Source organism: Leucopleurus acutus (assembly GCF_964270905.1).
Source record: "Leucopleurus acutus genome assembly, chromosome: 8".
NCBI classification, from domain to species: domain Eukaryota; kingdom Metazoa; phylum Chordata; class Mammalia; order Artiodactyla; family Delphinidae; genus Leucopleurus; species Leucopleurus acutus.
Window position 1 is genome coordinate 73263940 of NC_139151.1, and position 19481 is coordinate 73283420.

The following is a 19481-nucleotide window of genomic DNA, read 5'->3' on the forward strand; positions in this document are numbered from 1 at the left end:
AGGCTACGATCAGCTCTGCCTGGGGCAGGCAGGGGCTTCTCAGAGATGGTGATGTTTCTTCTGGGTTTTACAAGTTGAATAGGCTTTCACCAATCGGAAAAGGAAGGTGAAGGGAAATTTAGATAGACGTTGGGGCATAGGTAATATGGGAACAAAGGACTAGCTTTTTATCCATCTTCCAGTTTGGAGAAACAGAGGCAGGAAGATGCTTCCAGGTGACTCTAACAAGGGTGTATGTGCTTTAGGAGTGAAATTGTTGCCGACTTGATTAGTTCAGACCTGGGTTTGCTGCCCTGATGGCCAGAGACCTGATGCTGAGCTGTCTCCTCCTTTCATCCTGAGCCAGAAAGCAGGAGCTTTTTCTGGACAGTTAGGGTGAAAGCAGCACGTAGATTGTCTCCATCTCTCTCTACCCATGTCACCTGAGTTTGCCGGTGAGCGGGGCCATTTCTGTCCTTCACCGGCAGGGGGCCCTGTTGGCTCTATTCCCACCCCCTCATCCACCTCCCCTGTGGGCAGAGTCGCTGAGGGGCTTTGCTGAGCAGTACACAGAAGGGCTGCCAGAGTGGGGTGGAAAGTTACATGCTGAATGTGGGTGATGTAGACGGCCCAGCTGGAGGAGCAATGCCACAGAATCCACAATCCCGAATCGGCCCGGTGACCTTACACCGTGGCTTAAGGGGATTGAATAGGAATTCTGAGACTGCGGTCTGAGGCAGCCTTCCCTTTGGCTCCCAATCCCTTTCCTACAAAGCAGGTTTCTTTGTATTAGATTATCCCAACGATTACGCCTTACTAAAGCAGGCCTGAGGTTTCTTTTAAACAATATTGAAAGAGAATAACTCTATTATCCTCCCTTCTTGCCCAACACCCCCCTAAAGCATCCATGCAGATTAGCGCCAGCCAGTGGTTACGGAGATCAGTCAGAACCCAAGGAGGTTCAGAATCCACGCCATACTGAATTCTAGTGGAAATTGGACTATGGCCCGTGTAGTTTATTCTGCAGTTTACGTGGGTGCAGCCACAGGAGAGAAAGAAGAACAGGGTTCTCATGCTGGTTTAGATACCAGCCTAGCTCATGTCTCCTGAAACAAGTCATATCTCTCTAGGTCTACAGTTATTTCCTTCTGTACAGATCAGGAGGGTGAGGATAGTTGATCAGAAACAGAATGATGTTCTTTTTCCGAAGCCTCGGGAAATGTCATGAGGGGAACATTTTTGTGGGCTGGTGGATTTTGTTTTTAGACAGCCTGTGGAGCCAGCTTACCAGGCCTCGTGGCACACAGAAAAATGCCATTTGGAAATAGGAAGAGAACACAATTCTAGCTATTTTGGACCACCCATGGCATAAACTGTGTGGCTCGTTCCCAAACAGAGCATTCACCATGCTTGAGTCCTGTGTTCTGAAAAGAAAATTAAACCGTCCAAACGTCCGCCAACTAGTGAATGGATGAAATGTGGTCTATCCATATAATGGGATAATACCCAGCAATATAAAGAAACAAACTAGTGATAACGCTCTCACCTGGATGAACCTTAAAAACACGATGCTCCGCGGAAGAAGCCAGATGCAAAGGACTGCACATCACATGATTGTCGTTTATGGGGAAATGCCCAGGACAGGCAAATCCATAGAAACAGCAGATCAGAGGTTGCCTGGGGGGTGGGTTTGGGAATTGCCTGCAGATGAGCACTTTTTAGGGTGATGGAAATATTCTAAAACTAGAGTTTACTGAACTTACTAAAACTCATCACACACTTGACTTTATGGATATACACTGTATCTCAGTAGAGCTGGTTGGTTGGTTTGTTTGTTTTAAAAAGATGACCACTGTGTTTTCTGTAAAATGAGATTATCATGGTTGATTTTCTTTTTGACGCCTGTGACTGTGGCCTGGAGGGGATGTGCAAGAAGAAGGGCTTCTTAGTTTTCTCGTGGTTGAAGAGCTCTGTGCCGAGTTCTGAGGGGGCTGCAGGTACAATGACGGTATTTTCTGAACCCAAAAGGGAAATACAGAGTCAGGCCACGTCCTAGGTGCGTTGCCCTTATTTTCTCATTAATCCTCTCTTAATTCTCATAGCATCCCTGTGGGGAAGGTGTGGCACACATATGCCAATTTTAAAGAAGAAAACTGCGGCTCAGAGAGGTTGACTCTTGGAAAAACTTTGAAGTCCATAAATGATGGACTAGAGAGATTCAAACCCAAGGCTTCTGTGGCTCTAACAATCAGTGATCTTTATAATAAAAATGTTTCCTCTTGGGCTTCCCTGGTGGCGCAGTGGTTGAGAGTCCGCCTGCCGATGCAGGGGACACGGGTTCGTGTCCCGGTCCGGGAAGATCCCACATGCCGTGGAGCGGCTGGGCCCGTGAGCCATGGCCGCTGAGCCTGCGCATCCGGAGCCTGTGCTCTGCAATGGGAGAGGCCACAGCAGTGAGAGGTCCGCGTACCTCAAAAAAAAAAAAAAAAGCTTCCTCCTAAGAAAAAGTGTATTTATGAGAGCACCGCGCTCTGTCACAAATAAAAAGATGCTTTCAGGAATAGTAGAACAGTTACGAACAATAAATGACTGAACATCCACAGCAGGGAGAGAATATGACAGAGCCAGCTCCATTCATCTGCCCTGGGCTGGGCAGGTAGGTTAAGGGGGTCCCGATGTGGATATGCCTGCTTTGTGCAGGGGGCAACCCCTGAGCCCTTGGATATGCTGAATTGCTAGTTCTTCCCTTCTTTGTTTTTCTTGCATGGTTTTAAAAAAAGTGTATTCTGGGATATTTGACACATCCCATAATACAAGAATACTTCTAGAAGGAGAGTAAAGAATCCTTATATGGCCATGAGCTAACTTAAATAAAACATTATCTGGTGTGCTTTTCAATACACGACCCATGATGGGTATGTAAGTAGCCTGGTTACACCATGTTGGGAACCTGGGCTTTGAGCTGGAAAACCTCGATTCAGATCCCAGCTCCAGCATTTATTACCTTGGAGAGGTTGCAAACCTTTCTGAGCCTGTTTCCCCTTAAGTAAAAGGGAGATAAAATAGGCCTCATTTTCCAGGTTGTAGGGATTAAATGGGATCATATATGTAAATAGCTTCTCTTGATATATACTAATTAGTAGTAGCTCTATAAAAGGCACTAAAATCTTACATAGATTTCATCTGTCGTGATTATAGCTCTGTTTTCACCCTTCAGGGAATTCAATTTTGAGGGGAAATTGTTTTCCCGAGTTCCTTAACAGGTCGTCACCTGCACGCCAGCTCTTGATTCTGTCCTGCCTCCTGTCACTGTCCAGCTAAGGGCCCAGGGGTGTGTCCCTTTACCCTCCATCTGCCCGTGAGGAAAATGCCCATCTTAAAGAAGAACACTGAGGCTCAGAGGTTGCATCTTACAAAAACTCCATCTATAAACTGAATCATCCCAGCAAGCCTCATACTCTGTGACACTGGTGTCCTTGTCAGAACATTTAGAAGCAGAAGCGGAACAGGCCACAGGTGTGTTCTCCTTTGGTTTCCTTAGGATGGAGAAGGAAGCAGAGCTGAAGGGTTAAAGCTGAGCTACGCAAAGAAGCTGGGGGACTTTCCCACATCTGGGGAAACTTTCTGTGCTCCCTGCATTGCACACAGTGGTTTACGAGCATCTTGACTTGTCCAAGTCAGCCCTGGCTTACACCTGTTTTCCTAATGTAATCAAGAACATCTCCCTCCCACTCTCAAAAATGATGTAATTTGCATGATAAATGATAAGGTCACATGGTAAAACCCATAACTTTTAAGGCATGAAACCGGAGCTGCATGGGAATCTCCTACAGGATTCTGAGGCTGCTGTGGTCATACAGTAACCAAGACCAGTGAAGGACGTGACTGTTTACAGTTGTGCTTTCACATCTCTGCTCTGGTTTGATCTGCAAAGCAACCCTGTGTGATGGGGCAAGCTGTGTCAATATTGTCATTTGAGGCCCAGAGAGATTAAGTGACTTGTCCAGGGTTGCACAGCTAGTAAGTGGTAGAGTACAGACTGCACCTCATGGCTTTGGTTTTCTGAAAGCTGGGCTCCTGACACTTTTGTCCCACAGTCAGCACATGCTAGCTCCCAAAGCGCAGAGGGTGAAAGTTGGATTTTAGTAGTTTGTATTGTCAGTGAAGTAATTCAGCCTGACCTAATCAGCAGGATCACACCCCAGGGCACTGACAGGCTTGCAGGGAATCGGGCTTGTTTCTGAAAGCACCCCATTCATGCCTTCTGCCCCTCAACTGGTCCTTGGAGGAAACTCTGGTTCCTTTGTCAGCATCCTCTTGCCCAGCCTGGGGCTAACTTGGAGGTGTGTGTTACCCACACAGGGGAGGGGGGACTTCCCTTCCTCCAACCCCACTCCCTCTAACCCCCTTGCCAGTTCAGAAAAAGAAATTCTGCCTAAGGGTGGAAGCAAAGCGGAGGGAGCCCCTAGGTTCCTTCTTCTCTGTCCCCCATGCTGGGTGGCCCTATTACTTTACCCTCAGGGTCAGTTTAGACCCTGGCCATCAGCATCTGGTGTTAAAAGAACTGCAGAAAAGGAGGGATTGCCCAAGGGGAAACACCCTTGCATCCACAGTCTCTGCCTGTGAATAAATATTTTATTCCTTCTCTGCAGCACTTAATACATGCCTCGAGGCAAATGCATTTTTTAACATTGGAAAAATTACATCTGGAATAAAAAATTTTCTTAGCCCCACTCTGCACAAATTTCTTTTAATATAAGGAGAATTTTTGTGTGAGTTCTTTATAGAAACAACCCCCATCTCCTATTCCCACACCCACCCCAATTTCAAGTTATTTATTCAATGGGCAAGAGAGACACAGAGCCTTCTGAGGGCAGGATGATTGGGCGAAGCAGGGCGAGGATTTGGGAGTGGGTCGGCAGCCACTGGCTCACTCCGGGTGGCTTGAAGTACAGAGCACAGATTGGGCAGGGCCGCGTGGAGACCGGTGAGTTTCCCTCAGTGCTTCTGTCCCTGGACAGCTCGCTCTGTGTCCTGAACAAGCACGGTCTTGCTCAGGACTCTGTCTTTTTCGGTTGTGTCCTTCCTGAGAATTTCCCCCTGGCACTCACCAGGCATCCCAGTTGCTGCTTGCCTCGGGTATCCACTCTAATCCCAGTGGGGAGAATCAACTAATTTCTTTGTGGGTTTGGCCTGATTTTAATTGACTGGGACACCAATTAAGTGTTCAGGAAATCTGTCATATCCTAGAGGAATTAAAACTCGTGCGAGGGCTGAAGCAGCCTCTTGAAAGGGTGCGAGACAGGGCTCCCCAGAAAGGCTTCCTCCTCTAACCAGAACCTCTTGACTGTCTTGCAGAAATCAGGAATGGAAACCTCAAGGCCATTCTAGGCCTCTTCTTCAGCCTCTCCCGGTACAAGCAGCAGCAGCAGCCCCAGAAGCCGCACCTCCCCTCGCCACTGCTGCCCGCCGTGTCCCCGGCGGCCGGGGCCCCCTCCCAGTGCCAGGCTGGCGCTCCTCAGCAACAGGTGCCCGCCGCTCCCCAAGCCCCGTGCCAGCCTCACCAGCCAGCGCCACACCAGCCGTCAAAAGCACAAGCTGAGATGCAGTCCAGGTGGGCTCTCCTCGCCAAATGATACTTCTGCTTTTCTTCAGGGGTCTTCTGCCCCACTGACCACATTCTAGCCTGTGCCGGACGTGTGTGTCATTGGCGCTTCTTCCGTGCTGAGAACTGCCGGTAGTTAGTGGGGAATTAGCGTGACCTTGAAATGGATGTGCCTGGCGGAGATGTGCACTTTATAGATCAGAATCGCCAGCAGCCAGAGCTAATTAGCTGCTCCTGCCTGAACTCTGGCCTGTTACACACACACGTTCGTAGGCAATCAACAGCCCCTAAAATAGACTTCAAATTTCTTTTGCTTGTCTGCCTACAAGCTGGGTGTTCAGTGTTATATGTGCAAGTAATTTCCCTTAGTGGAGGCAAAAGTTCTCCAGCAGATGCCTCTGCTTTGCCAGAAGAGAAATACTGGGAACACAGAAGAAAGATGGCCAGTGGTTTTTAGCAGGGAAAGAGGCATTCTCCCTTCCCTGAGAGGGCCAGCATCCCCTAATGGGGAGCAGTTACCATTAAATGTGACTGAATTTTGTTGACCTTAGAGACCAGGTAGCAGTGTCAGCTGTGGCCCTCTGCTTTTTGGATTAGGACCTAGATTTTGTTTGTTGTTTCCAGAGGGACCCACGCTTGCCAGAGGGACTCGCCATAGAATGATAACGCTAGCAGAACGCTGGGGCAGTTACCATCTACTCTGTTACAGTGTATAGATGCATTCCTAAACAACTCTGCAGAAGATCACCTCGTAAAACATTTGTTTCAATGACAAAAGAAGGAGAGGATTAGGAACTAGAAAGTTTTTGACTCATAGTAAAGTTCTGGAGAAAAGTCCACCATAATTGTTTTTTTAAGCCATAAATCTTTAGCTATCAAACCTAAATGCCACTGATCAAATTGATTGCTTGATTTCATTGAACATATGCTAAAGAGTAATGGCTTTTTCTTTCCAGTTCCCCGAATAGGCCATTGTAGTTAGTCAAAGCACCAAGTGGTTCAAACAAAGCAGCTGCCTTATAGATAGATGGTTGCAGCTTTTTTTCCCCAGGAGAAGCGCTGTTTCCCAATTGTGGTGGTGTTAAAACCAGCACTGATAGATGTGATGTAACTCAGAGCCCCTAACTGATTATCTAATTATATCCAGTTCCCATTATGGAGGTTTGTGGGCTAGTAGGAATGCCTGGACTAGCAATGAGGAATAGACAGCCAGGCAGCCAGCCTCTGCACCTTTGCCTTGAAGAACCACCTGGGTGGGAGCCATTCTCTGATCGGAGATCCCCGATGGACCTGGATGATTAAATGATCAGGACGTCATTTCCCACACTGCATTTTGCAGAGTGCTTATTCCCTGGATGGTAACATGCAGGGGAAGGGTTCTATGGGGGGAAAATGGGGAAATCCTCTGGGTTAAGTTGTATAACTGTTACTGCAGGGTCTACTCAGATCCTTGAATCGGCCAATATGCATTCATTTATCCAGTTAGTGTTTGAATGCCTTCTATGTGCCCGGCACTGTCCTAGGCACTGGGGGATCAAGGGTGAATGAGATAGCCAAGGTGCCTGCTCTCTACTTTCTACTGGAGGAGGGCAGGCAAACAAAAGGGGAAGAGAAATATCCGATGGTGGTAGTACAATAAGATAATGGGATCAGAGGGACCGGGTTGATCATTTAGGTTGGGTTGAGGGGAGGCTTTCTCTGAGGACATGACACCAAAGTGGAAATACGAATGACAGGGAGCTGTCCATGCGGGTGTAGAATAGATCAGGTAGCGGGAGCAGCTGGTGCAAAGGCCCTGGGGTAGGGGTAAGCTTGGCAGCTTGGAGGAGCAGAAGGAAGGCTAGTGTGGCTGGAGTTCAGTGGGTGAAGGGGGTGTGAAGTGAAAGGCAGCCTATAAGCAAAGAGGGCTGACCGGTGGCCCCTAGAGTTCTGTAGTCCCGTGGCCCTTGAAGTGAGGTCACAGTGATGGCTCTACAGGCTGAAGAGTTGGTATTTCATTCTAAAGGTATCAAGCCATTGGAGAGTCGAGCAGGAGAGAGACTTGATTTGATTTACAGTTTTTCTGTTTGTTTGTTTTTTTAGTCACCTTTGTTCCTCTCTGGAGAATAAGACTGTGGGAGGGTCAAGAATAGAAGGAAAGACCCTAGCTAAGAGGCTTCCGTGGTCCTCTAGATGACAGTGGCTTCGATCAAGGTGGTAGAGCAAATATGGAGATGGACCAGTTCAGGATATTTCAGAGGATGAGCCAACAGAACTACAGGTAGATTGACTATCTAGAGTGAGGGAGAGAGGAATCACAGAGAAAGCCGAGATTTCTGGCTTGAGCGGTTAGGAAAATGGTGGCATTTCTTGAGAGAAGGAAGCTGGGGGGTTGGGGTGGGGGGAGGAACACATGTGTACTGGGAATCTTCAGAAGGCGGCGTAGAAAGCATTCTCAAACGGAGCCACAGAACTCTTCTTATTTTGTAGAGCATCTCATTGCATAGGGTTCCAAGGAACGTGTGTTGAGGAACACTGGGCTTTTGTCACTGAGCTGTGCTAGCCTGAGGCATCCATTTCCATAGTAAGCATTTGTCTTCTCAAAAGAACCAGATGTTCCAGTCAGGACACCCATCTCCAAGTAAGAAAAAACATCCTACTATTAATAAACGCTTTACCTGGGGGGACTTCCCTGGCAGTGCAGTGGTTGAGACTGACTCTGCTCTTCTACTGCAGGGGGCAGGGGTTCCATCCCTGGGCGGGAAACTAGGACCCTGCATGCCACGCGAGGTAGCCAGCAATTTTTAAAAATAAAAAATAAATGCTTTACCTAAAGACGAGCCAAACTCACTTAAGCCAGGTTTTTATATCCATTCTTTCCAGAGTAGTTCCTGCCATCATGGCCCCCTGACCCTGCAATGTGGTGACACAAACTGGGCTCTGGAGTTACTGTATGTCCTCATTCATCCCGTATTTGGCCCATATTGGGTTACTTTTGCAGATGATTTGTTTTACCCATTATATACTGATAGTTTCTAATTTTACTTCCAGAGGATAATCTTGTTCTCGGGGTCTAGAGATGTGATACCCCGTGCTCATGCTCTGGCTGTAAATTTAAGAGGAGTAAAACCACTTCCCTGCCTTTGTTTCATTGTATTTCTATCCCCACATTCTGACTTCGATAACCAAAGTCCCAAGGATAATGGTTCAGACCCTTGATCATTAACGTCAAATGTTGATGCAAGCCCCAAATACCAGGTTTGTGTTGATCCTTCATTAGAACTCTGCCACATACACACATGCCCAAATACAGTACCTCTCAGGATAGCAAATACTAAAACTGGACAGCTTTCCCGTAGTGTTTGTTAATAAGAGAGTTTGTTGATAAGAAGCTGAACCAGGGAATTTGAGATATTGGCATGAAGGAATCAGAGCAGCTCCTCTGATGGCCGCCGAATGGAGACTCCCTTTCACCCTGCAGCTCTTCTCATTCATTTACATGATGGCTGAGAACTTGATCCACGTTTCACCTCATGAAATTCCTCTCCATCTGTGTCTGCCTTACATGTTATCAATATTTAGCTTTCTAGAAACAATCCAAACAATCACTTTTTTAATTCATTCACTTCTGTCTCTTCCTTCCCTTCCTAAGTTTAATGACACTAACATTGTATTTCTCACCTCATATCCTTTTATGAATGTGGCATAAGATGTATGGATGCGAGAAAGATAAATATTTCTGTCTTTCATAAGGCAGTTTATAAGTTTAACCTTCTATTAAGTCCAACCATGATTCTTCATAAATTTATGGTTCAAAGCCCAGAATGTAGCAAGTTCAGAAGACTTCAAATGATCACTGCTTTATACCATGGAGAGCAAAAATTCCCAAGACCAGCAAAACTTGAAAACATCTCCACGTCCACCCTTGTTTAGGGTCAACTTTATGGGCTATTGAGGACACTCATCGAAAAACCACCCTGGTAGAACAAGCATGTGAAATAGAGACATCTGAATACTTTAGAAAGTTACAAAGTTTACTTGTCCGAGACCCCTGGCTTCAGTGTCATTGTGGAAGAAGGCCTTATAGTGACTGATACCAGAAAAGAGATTTGGAGTTAAGAAAAAAAAAAAAAGAAAACCACAAAAGTTCTTAGATAATCTCGATAGCAGTTTCTTCATGTTGGAAATTTATCAAATCAGACCTAGAAAGAAGGCTGCATATCGTAGAAAAAGCAGGCAGAGGGAAACCCAGGGGCGTTCGCATCATCACAGGACTCCTGTTATTTATTTGCGTGTCTAATGCATCTTCTCTCCCCTCACTCATCTCTTCCACTTTTTTCTTTCCTATCATGCAGTGCATCTTCCAAGGACTCATCACAAAGCAAAATCATCCGCTTCACTCTGGGTCAGAAAAAGATCTCTAGGTTAGACTTTCTCCGTGTCCCGCGAAGCATGGTTTCAACCCAGCCCCTCGTTCCTTTTGTTCTGGCTGCGTTTCCTTTTGGTCCCCCTCCCCGTGTCATGTTTGCAGTTTGGGAAAACCAAACATGCTTTGGCTGATGACCCAGTGTTGGAGAGTTGAGAGTGGCCATGGGGTTGTTGAAGGGGTGTGTGTGTGTGTGTGTGTGTGTGTGTGAGTGATAAGTGAGGTTGAGTTGTACGTATTGTTTCTGCATTTCATTGATTTTTTTTTTTTGTCTTTGATTGCTTGGACATCAAAGTCCATTCTGATTTAGAGAGGTGAGTTTGTAGGTGGTTTTCCATAGTAGTTTTATGATGAGTTTGGCTCCCTGCTCTGTCCTGGCCCTGATCCCACCTCACCTGCATCTCATTTATGTGTGTTATGCTTTTTGTTATTGGTGCTGTCATTAAAATTACTAATGTGGGATTGGTTTTCTCTTGAGTTTTAAAGACCTGAGGCATGAATCCAGTTGTTCAGAGGAGACAAGGCAATAAGGCAATGTGTCATTTTTATTTCTGGGTGCTCTTGTGTACCATGTGTACCATGGACAGATCACCTCAATTCCCTGAAAATAATAATTAGGGCTGCTCACTAACTAATTCTCTTGACTCACTTTGGCGTCTGCCGCATCCTGTCAGGACCTGTTTCAGGGAATGGCAAACGCCAGTTATATCCCTGTATCTACTCTGTTTTAAAGGTATCAACAGTTAACTTTTATTGAATGCATATTATGTGCCAGTTTGAATACATTATCTTTCTTAATCTTCACATCGGTATTCTTGCGGTAGGTCATGTTATTATCCCCATTTTACAGATGAGGAAACTAAAATTTAGGAAGTTCTCGGTAAGTTAGCAAAGTCACACAGAAAGTGGAAAGACCAGGATTTGAGCCCAGGTAATCTCACCCCAGAACCCTCACTTTAACCACTATGTTACCTCTCTCCCCGCCCCCTCCTCCTCCTTGAATTCTGGTGCTTACGTGGTCGGTGAGGCTGCTTTTTAAAATCTTATATGTTTCAGCCATTCCTCCTGACCTTTGCGTCATGTTGCCCTTGTAGCATCCTGACAGAAACAGAGTCTCCTCCTCATTATGGCCGGTATTTCTTTTTCATTGAATTCTCACGTAAAGGTAAAGGGATGCCCAGACGGCATTTCTCTCTGTATTCATGCAACAAACAGGTACAGAACGTCTGCTTGCTGCCCCACGCTCTTAGGCTCCAGTGGGTGCCTTTTCTAATCAGTTAACTTTTCTAAAAAGCTTACGCTTGGGGAGGCCCAACTCAGGATCCGTCTGGCTGCAGGAAGAAGCCACAGGGCAGCTGCTTCTCTGTAGGACAAGTCAGCATGCTACCCAGACTTGGTTCTGGGGGCCCTACATTCATCACTGCATCTCATAGGCATGTGTCTTAGTCTGCTCAGGCTGCTACTACACATCACCATAGACTGAGTGACTTAATGGAGATTTATTTCTCACAGTTCTGGAGGCTGGGAAATCCAAGATCAGGGTGCCAGCATGGTTGTGTTCTGGTGAGAGTTCTTCCCGTTTTCCAGATGGCTGTGTTCTTCCTGTGTCCTCACATGGTGGAGAGCAGAGAGAAAGCAAGCTCTCCAGTCTCTGTCTCTTCTTCCAAGGCACTAACCCCATCACAAGGACTCCACTTTCATGACCTCATTACCTCCCGGAGACCCCGTCTCCAGATACCGTCACACTGGGATGACAGCATATGTATTTGGGGAGCAGGGGACACAAACATGAGCCCATAGCACGCTGCTAGAGAGGGACTGCTTTCCCAGCAGCACGAGGCCCACGTCAGATAGACGGCCTCCCCCCACCACTGCACTGGTAACCTGGGATCCCTTTTTTTTTTTTTTTTTTTTTTTGAGTGTCATGCAAAGTCCATACACAGGAAAGGAAGGGGGTGGGGAGCTTGGAGGAAACCTGAAATCTAGTGTTTGTTCCCCCGATGTGCTTACTTCTGGAAGAGAGAGAAAACAGGAACTAGCTGGGAAAGAATCTAATTGGAAGCACATGCCCATCCCGTGAATGATCTATTATTATCAGTCCCAAACGATGGAAGGCGGTGGAGTGGGGTTGGGGGGGAAGAGAGGAAGAACTGAAGAATGAGGGCGTGTCTGCCCTGCCCTGAGGGTGTGCTGGGCACAGGGCTTCCAAGTTGACCGAAGCCAAGGTCTGGCTTTCCATCAGGGTCCTATCCCTCATCTAGAGTTTCTCTTGGATGCATTTTGTTTCTGATGAGCCTGACAAAGGGATGGTCTTCATTTTATTGTTCGTCTAACACTCCTTGCCTTCTGCTCCGCCCACTTCCCCGCCCCTAGACTTGAGCACAACCTTGATAAACATTTTAGCTGATCAGGCACCACCAGGGATAGTAGTAAAGTCTGGTTGCCAAAAGAAACAGGGTCAACTTGTTGACCTACCTACCCCTCTGGCTGAGTAGGATACCTCTCCCAGAGCTTTGGAAATAGGTCTCTTGTTCAGGTGCAAACATTGATTGAACACCGACCAGAGCCAAACACCTAGATAGGCTCCAAGGATGTTGAGCAGGTGGGAAGCCTCATCTTGAATCTACGGGGAAGGGGCTCATGGAGGGAACTGGTACAGGGATGAAGGATTTCCATGAATTTCCACATTTGACCACTGTGTTGCCTCTTGGCGTCCCTGGTGAGCCTCAGGTATTTAGGCTTATTCTACCTGTGGGAGGCATTGAAGCATGGTGACGAAGAGTGCAGCTTTGCAGTCGAACCTAACAAACACCGTTTTCACCACTTACTGTGCTACCTGGGCCAATGATTTAATCTCCATGAGCCTGTGTTTCCTTATTGGTAAAATGGGGTAGTCCTGCCCCACATAGTCACAGTGCTATGTGGACTAAATAAAGTCATTTCCAGCCCTTTGCAGCCTGGCATGTAATCCGTGCACCATAACTAGCTGATAGGGCGATGTTGGTGGTTTGGGTTGATCTGGGCCAGCTCTAGCGAGTCTCACAGAGTCGAACTCTATAAGACCATCTTGTGGAGAAGAATCAGTGTGGCTAGTAGTTCAGCCGTCTCTGCCCAGCTGCTGAAAAGCAGATGCCGTGGAGATGAGAGATTTAGCATTTAATCATCTTGTCTAGCAAAAGCATCTCCAATTATGACCTCCACCACCCCCCACCCCCAAGGTCCTGAGCATGTGCACACAAGCTGCCATCTTTCCTGGGAGGGCCATCTTCTGCTCCCAGCCTTTGAAGTGGTTTGGGGGAGAAGAACGGCTTTCTTCCCATCAGCACGTACAACGCGTGGAGCCGGGATGCACGCACAGGTTATGTGCCAGGAACAACAATCTTACCATCCTGCCTGCTCGGCTGTGCACATGTTGGAGAAATTGACCATAGCTCCCATAGCAGCAGGATTTCCCTTCTGCCTCTTTGTTACACCTCTTCCCTTAAACTTCATTTTTTAAAAAAGCAACGTGTGTGTGTTTCAGAGAACACATCTGTGTCCTCTCATTTTGTAACTGTTGTTTGGACGTGGGATGATCATGGGAAGTAGAGTCCCTCTTGCAAAGGAGCCATTGAAACCTTCTGGCACTGTGGCTGATGTAGGGTGTAGATGATTTGAGGTTGACTTGCTGCACTCTCCTCTCTCTGCTTTTTCTTGGTGAGGCAGGCATCGCTGGGCAGCAGCTGTTGTGGTATCTGCAGCTGTTCCACATGAGCAAGACCCAGCTCTGCAGAAGAATGATGCTAATAGACAGCAGCTACTTGCAGGCTGGGGCTTGAGAGAAGTTCTCCTGATGCACAAGGATGTTAATAATAATGAACTTCAGAATGTTAGCCAGGGGCCTGTGTGACTGAACTGGAAGCTACTCTGCTTTTCAACTCTAGCTCTGTTCTCAGCTTCCCTAATGAATGCCTCCTTGCTGGAGGACAGGACCAAGTCCAAGGTTCATAGTGTGACACTGAGGGCTGCCCCCGCCTGGTTTTCCAGCCTCATTTCCTCCCACGCTGTCCCTCAAGCCCCAGCACACACTGGCCCTTTCTTTCTTCAGTGCTTTTTTTTTTTTTTTTTTACAAGCTTCCCTCTGCATGACACCTCTGCCCCCCTCCCTTCTTGCCCTCTACTCACATTCTCATTCCACATGCCACATCTTGCTCTGGGGTTGCTTTTATTTGGAACCTTCCCTGACCATTCCAACTTCCGAGGTCATTATTTCTCTTCTTTGAATTACTTCTGACCTTTCATATTCTTTTATCAATGCGTATGTAATTGAGATGTCAGCTAGGGTCAATCCACCCCTTAAGATCTAGATAAGATTGAACTAGAACCCTGTGATAATCTTTTTGGGCCACCATGATAAAACACCACAGGCTGGGTGACTTACAAGCAACACTCATGAGGGCTCTATCTAATGACCTAATCACCTCCCAAAGGCCCCACCTCCTAATACCATCACATTGGGCATTACAATCTCAACATATGAATTGGGGTAAGGAAGGACTCAGAAACACAGACATAGCACATCCCTGCTTCAGTTTGTGAAGTCCAGTGCCCTCACCTGGATTGCTCAGGTATCTTAGGATCTCGTGGTCACCTTTGGCTCTGAAATCCTGTATTCACAATTCAGTCTGAATTAATTCAGTTTGTGGATTGACTCATCATCCCAAGGGATGTTTTGGTTCCCTCCTGGGTGGATCCAAACGAAGCTTTTTTACCTTACTTCCCATCCATCACACATTCATTCATGGCCTTTGTTTGTGAGGCAGACTGCTGAAAATTTCAGAGGGATGGAGGAGGCTGGCTTTGGAGCAAGCAACTGTCCCACCCCATCCACAACAGAACCCGAGTTTTGAAGCACAGTGTTCACATGGCTTCCTTCTGACACTTGGAAGAAGTTACTTGGTCTCCATCCAGTTTTCCCATTTGGTCAAGTTAAGGGAGCTGTCCTCACTGGGGTGTATTGGTGATGAGGTAGAGGGTGACGTGAGCTGGCTTGAGCTTTATGGTGGCTTTTGATGGCTCGGCATGTGCCAACCATCCCTTATTGTCACGTCAGCTGCCCTCAAGGCCTTCGAGACCTCTTCCATGTCTCAGAAAACTTGGTACAACCTGTAGCCATTTGAAGGATGGGTCACTCCCATCAGAGTAGCACCTCTAGGTTCTGACTCAAGGAAGAGGATCTGATGGTGACCACCCCTGGGAAACCAGAGCCGTCTCAGTTAATCCAAGACTGGGGAATGTTTCAGTCTGGGCCCCACAGATGGCTCAGAGGTACCCCAAGTGTAAGGTCTTTGTCACAGATGCTTGGATGAAGCAGTTTCTCTCCTCGAATGTTCCTTAGGGAGATGATGAATCCTGTCTGCCAAAACCTGTCTTGCCTCTTTGGAAACGTTGATCTCCAACTCTTGTGTATTGATTTTTGTCCAGCTGTCTATTGCTGCTTTAACCTAGATCTGCCTGATTCCTTCCTTATTTGTCTGGTTCTTTTTTCTACCATAGCATGTTTTCTTTATGACAATGTCCAATTCCTTTATGAATCTGTGCTCAGCAGAGAGGATGTTAAGGGGAACCAGCATGCATTGAGTACTTACATCAGGCTGGACCTTAAGTCCCATTCCAAGTTCACAGCTATCCGATTGGGTACTTTACTGTTATTCCAAAGTGACATATACGGAACGTGAATCTCAGATCATAAGACTGGCCCAATGTCATGTCCACATTTGTATGGAAAAAGCTATTTTACCCATTGTACCACACTGCCTCACAGAGGACCAAATTGCCTACCTCATTCAAGGTGGTGGCCATCCCATCCAATACTTTGATTTCTTGCCTCTATAAAGGCCCTGTGCTGCTCTGAAAAATCTGTGGTCCAGCCCCAGGTGAGGGCAGTGGGGCCTCTCGAGCATCTTTTCCCTCCTCGTTGCTTTTTGCTTCCCTGTTCTTTGCCACGGGAGTAGAATACTGTCACCTGTGTTACCCTGCACCACTTAAAACTGTTGCTGTGACATCATCTTGGAACATGTCCATAATCCTTTTTCAGGCCTATCTGTGGGCGTACAGACTCCTGCAGAGTCCAGCCCTGAGGAGCCCCACGCCTGCACCTGCAGCAGCTCTGCCATCGGCTGGGAGTCCTCGGGTAACACTGTCCGTCTTGGAGGGCGTGCAGGGTGTTGTTTGCATTGGAAGCAGAACCGAGAGGTGCCAAGGTCCCATTGCTGGACCTCCTTGATCAGTTGATCTGGCCGCTTCTGGTCCGCAAACACAGGCACTGGCACTGCTGGTTTTGCACCCCACTCTGTGCCTGTCTTCGTGGGGTGAATATCTTCACTAAACAAGATGGGGTAAATTAACAGAGGGGCAAATCCTCCTAATGCAGTGGGAAGTGAGGCCTTCCCTCTGCCACTTTTGGGGGGAAGAACTCACCCGCTTCCTTCTCTCCTAGCTCCCAGTTAAGGAACTGGGCCAGCTTCTTCTTAACTGTATAAATCTTACAGTCCTCTCACACCAGCTCATGTTCTCTGTGTACTCTGCAGCCATTTTTTGTTGCTCAGGCAACAAGATAAAGTTTGAAGTGTTTGCCTGTTTCTATCGAAAATGCTTCCAGACTGCAGACTTCTTCGGTGCTTAGAGATTTGTGTGGAAAGAGAAGGCTGAAAGCTTTATGAGTTGAAAATTCAGACTTATCGCTAGATCTAATGCTGGTCAGCTGAGGTTCCAGTGGCTTTTCAACACTGCTAAGTGGGTTTTAGCTGAAAGATATAACTAAATATTTCATCATTTATTCATCTTTCAACTTTAATGATTGCAAAGAGTCTGCTTAGTAATCCCTGAACCAAAATTCTGATTTGCGGAGTCATAGCCTTAACTCTTTGGGGAATGGGCCATAATATCTTTAGACACATTACCAAAGACTAGTCTGCTGACTTTACTTCCCAAACCACCCAAAAATGAAGTGTTTTATTTAAAGGGAAAGTGTGTGTTTGTCTTTAGGCTAACAGATTCCTGCTCATTTTACAGAAAGAATGTATGATTTTATCCATCGACTGTGCAGAGAAGCTGAGCTTCAGACTCAGAGTAATGTCTATGGAGACAGGTTGTCAGATGTTGAAGGAAAATGTATGTCTGAACAAATGTTTCCATCCAGTCCATAATTTTTCATTGCAGATGAGTTGGGTTCTGAGGTAGCAGTTTCCTTTCTGACCATCATAAATTATATCTTTTTCTTGATACTTACATCCCTAGATCATGGCAAAAACCATTTTCAGTGTCTGTCAAAAGAGATGCACACGCAAGTTTAACAGTTTAGAGTCTTGACAGACCTTTATGTTCTACCCTAGACAGAATTAGAGATGACATGGTTTGGCCCTATTGAAAAGTAAAATTACTCATCCAAGAGAAAAAGTAAGATGAGCTTTGTATTTTTTTTTGGCCACGCTGTGTGGCTTGTGGGATCTCAGTTCTCTGACCAGGGATTGAACCTGGGCCACAGCAGTGAAAGCCCAGGATCCTAACCACTATTACACCAGGGAACTCCCGAGCTTTGTATTTCTAATCAGCAGACATATTCATATATTTCTCTCTGTGTTCAAAGGAAAACTACTCACACCTGGCTTTTGGACTTTACTGGGGTCCTTACTAGCCTAGATGTTTGTGGTGGTTCCAGTAAGTCCTTGGACTGGCAAACCGCCACCGACCTGATGCCTTGAATGGTTTCTTTTGCCTCCTGCATGGCTGCAGTACCTTCTGAGGTGCTGCTGTTCTCCTGAGACTGAAGCCTGTTGCTTTTGCCTTTTAGACTTCCAGGTCCTACCGCGAGGGTATCCGCTGCAGGCAGCGAGGCCAAAACACGCGGAGGGTCAGCCACTGCTAACAACCGACGGAGCCAGAGCTTTAACAACTATGACAAGTCCAAACCGGTCACCTCCCCACTCCCACCCCCACCAGCAAGCAGCCATGAGAAAGGTAAGCCACCTTCTTGGGGGTCCTTTCTGGCATCTTCCTCTATAGCAGATCCAGTTCTATTGGGTGAGTGTGGGGTGGCACACAGTGATGGGAACGGGTCACAAGGACATGCTTGGCTGGCAGGAACTTTGTTGGAAGAGGTATTAATAAGGTGGGGAAAATATTACATATTCATAGTTGCCAGCAGGAATAGCTGTGTTTGTCTGGGTGGAGCCCAGAAGACACATAGAAGCAATGTAGCATTTGCAATTTGAATACATTCATAAAATATTCTCTATACAGGAGGTGGTTTTCTAGAAATGCAAGCTGCCTGGGGCATGCATTTTGTGAGCCTATAAGGTTTTTACCCATCAGAAGTGATGTGAGGGAAGTTAGGAACAAGGAGGGTTTTCACCCTTTGAAAAAGTCCGAAATGTGGGTTGGCTAAATGAATATCTTGGCTACACATAAAGAGTAGGCAGCATTCCGCTTGGTATTCTGATAATGTAGCTCTTGCCAAAAAAGGATATGATTTTTTTACTATGCATAGTACTGAGCTTTTAGGTTGGGGAGGAAATGTAAGTAGCCCTGTGGGGACTCTTGCACAGAAGGTAGTAAAACAAACCTTTGCTTGCTGCAGTCTGTATCTCATGACGCATTGGAGAAATAGGGAAATTGAAACCGCTCAGAAGATTCTTCAATAAGAGACAGAGCCCTCCCTTTTTCCTCCCACGCAAAGTGGTCTAGACTTCTTAGGGGGGCATGCCCAGGTCCCTTGGAAGCATTTCCTGCCTGGTAGTGTGGAAGCTTCCTAGGGCTTGTCCTGGATGTGCCCCCTCCTCCCCTGGGACCCAGGAGACACCCCCGCCCGCCCCCCCGCACAGTGCTCCAGGGGACTGGGCAGCTCTCCCACCGTGAGGGAGATCAGAACCTCCCTGCCCGCACCCCTCCATCCCAGGATAACTTAATCCAATGGAACTGGGCTTCCCCCCACACCCACTCCCACCTGGAACACTGGAGGAAATATGAAGGAAATCTGTGTAAGGCTGACATATACACGGCAGAAGTTTTCTCTGACGAGGCATGGGGAACTCTGCACCTAGCACTAAAGCTATAACCAGAATGTCTCAACCAATCATGACTCTGATCCAGCCTTTGGCTTCCGCCTTGAGCAGACCATTTTTCTTCTTCTTTTTTTTCCACCTCCCTTCCCCTCTCCTCCTTTCCTTTTCTTTACCATACCCGTGTATTCTTGTTAAAAGTGTGTTTAAATTACAAAAATAATGAATGCTTGTAAAATGGTGTAAGTTTCTGTCAAATAAAAGTTCTCCTCTGTATGCTCCCTGAAGCATACCACTATAAACCATTCTATGCATATCCTTCCAGATACGTTTATGTATATATACATAATATAGAAAAGAGCTAAATTTTGTTGAGTACCTACTGTGTGCCTCATTGAATTCCCCCAAAGTGTGTTGTTATCCCCCTTTACAAAGGATGAAACTAAGGTTAAGA

The 19481-nt window shown here is 46.7% G+C and overlaps 1 protein-coding gene across 3 annotated transcripts in view; it reads left to right on the forward strand.

The window, feature by feature from the left end:
* Positions 1-19481, forward strand: part of NAV2 (neuron navigator 2) — a gene marked incomplete at its 5' end in the record, with an annotated part of 757282 nt that overhangs the window by 528378 nt on the left and 209423 nt on the right. For 2 of the 3 annotated variants that reach the window (XM_082845354.1, XM_082845353.1), the window contains 2 exons: positions 5338-5593; positions 17821-17987. In XM_082845354.1, the coding sequence (XP_082701480.1) occupies positions 5338-5593; positions 17821-17987 (423 nt within the window). Of the gene's footprint in view, positions 1-5337; positions 5594-9918; positions 9988-17820; positions 17988-19481 lie in introns of all 3 variants that reach the window. The other variant, XM_082845352.1, reaches the window with a different exon arrangement.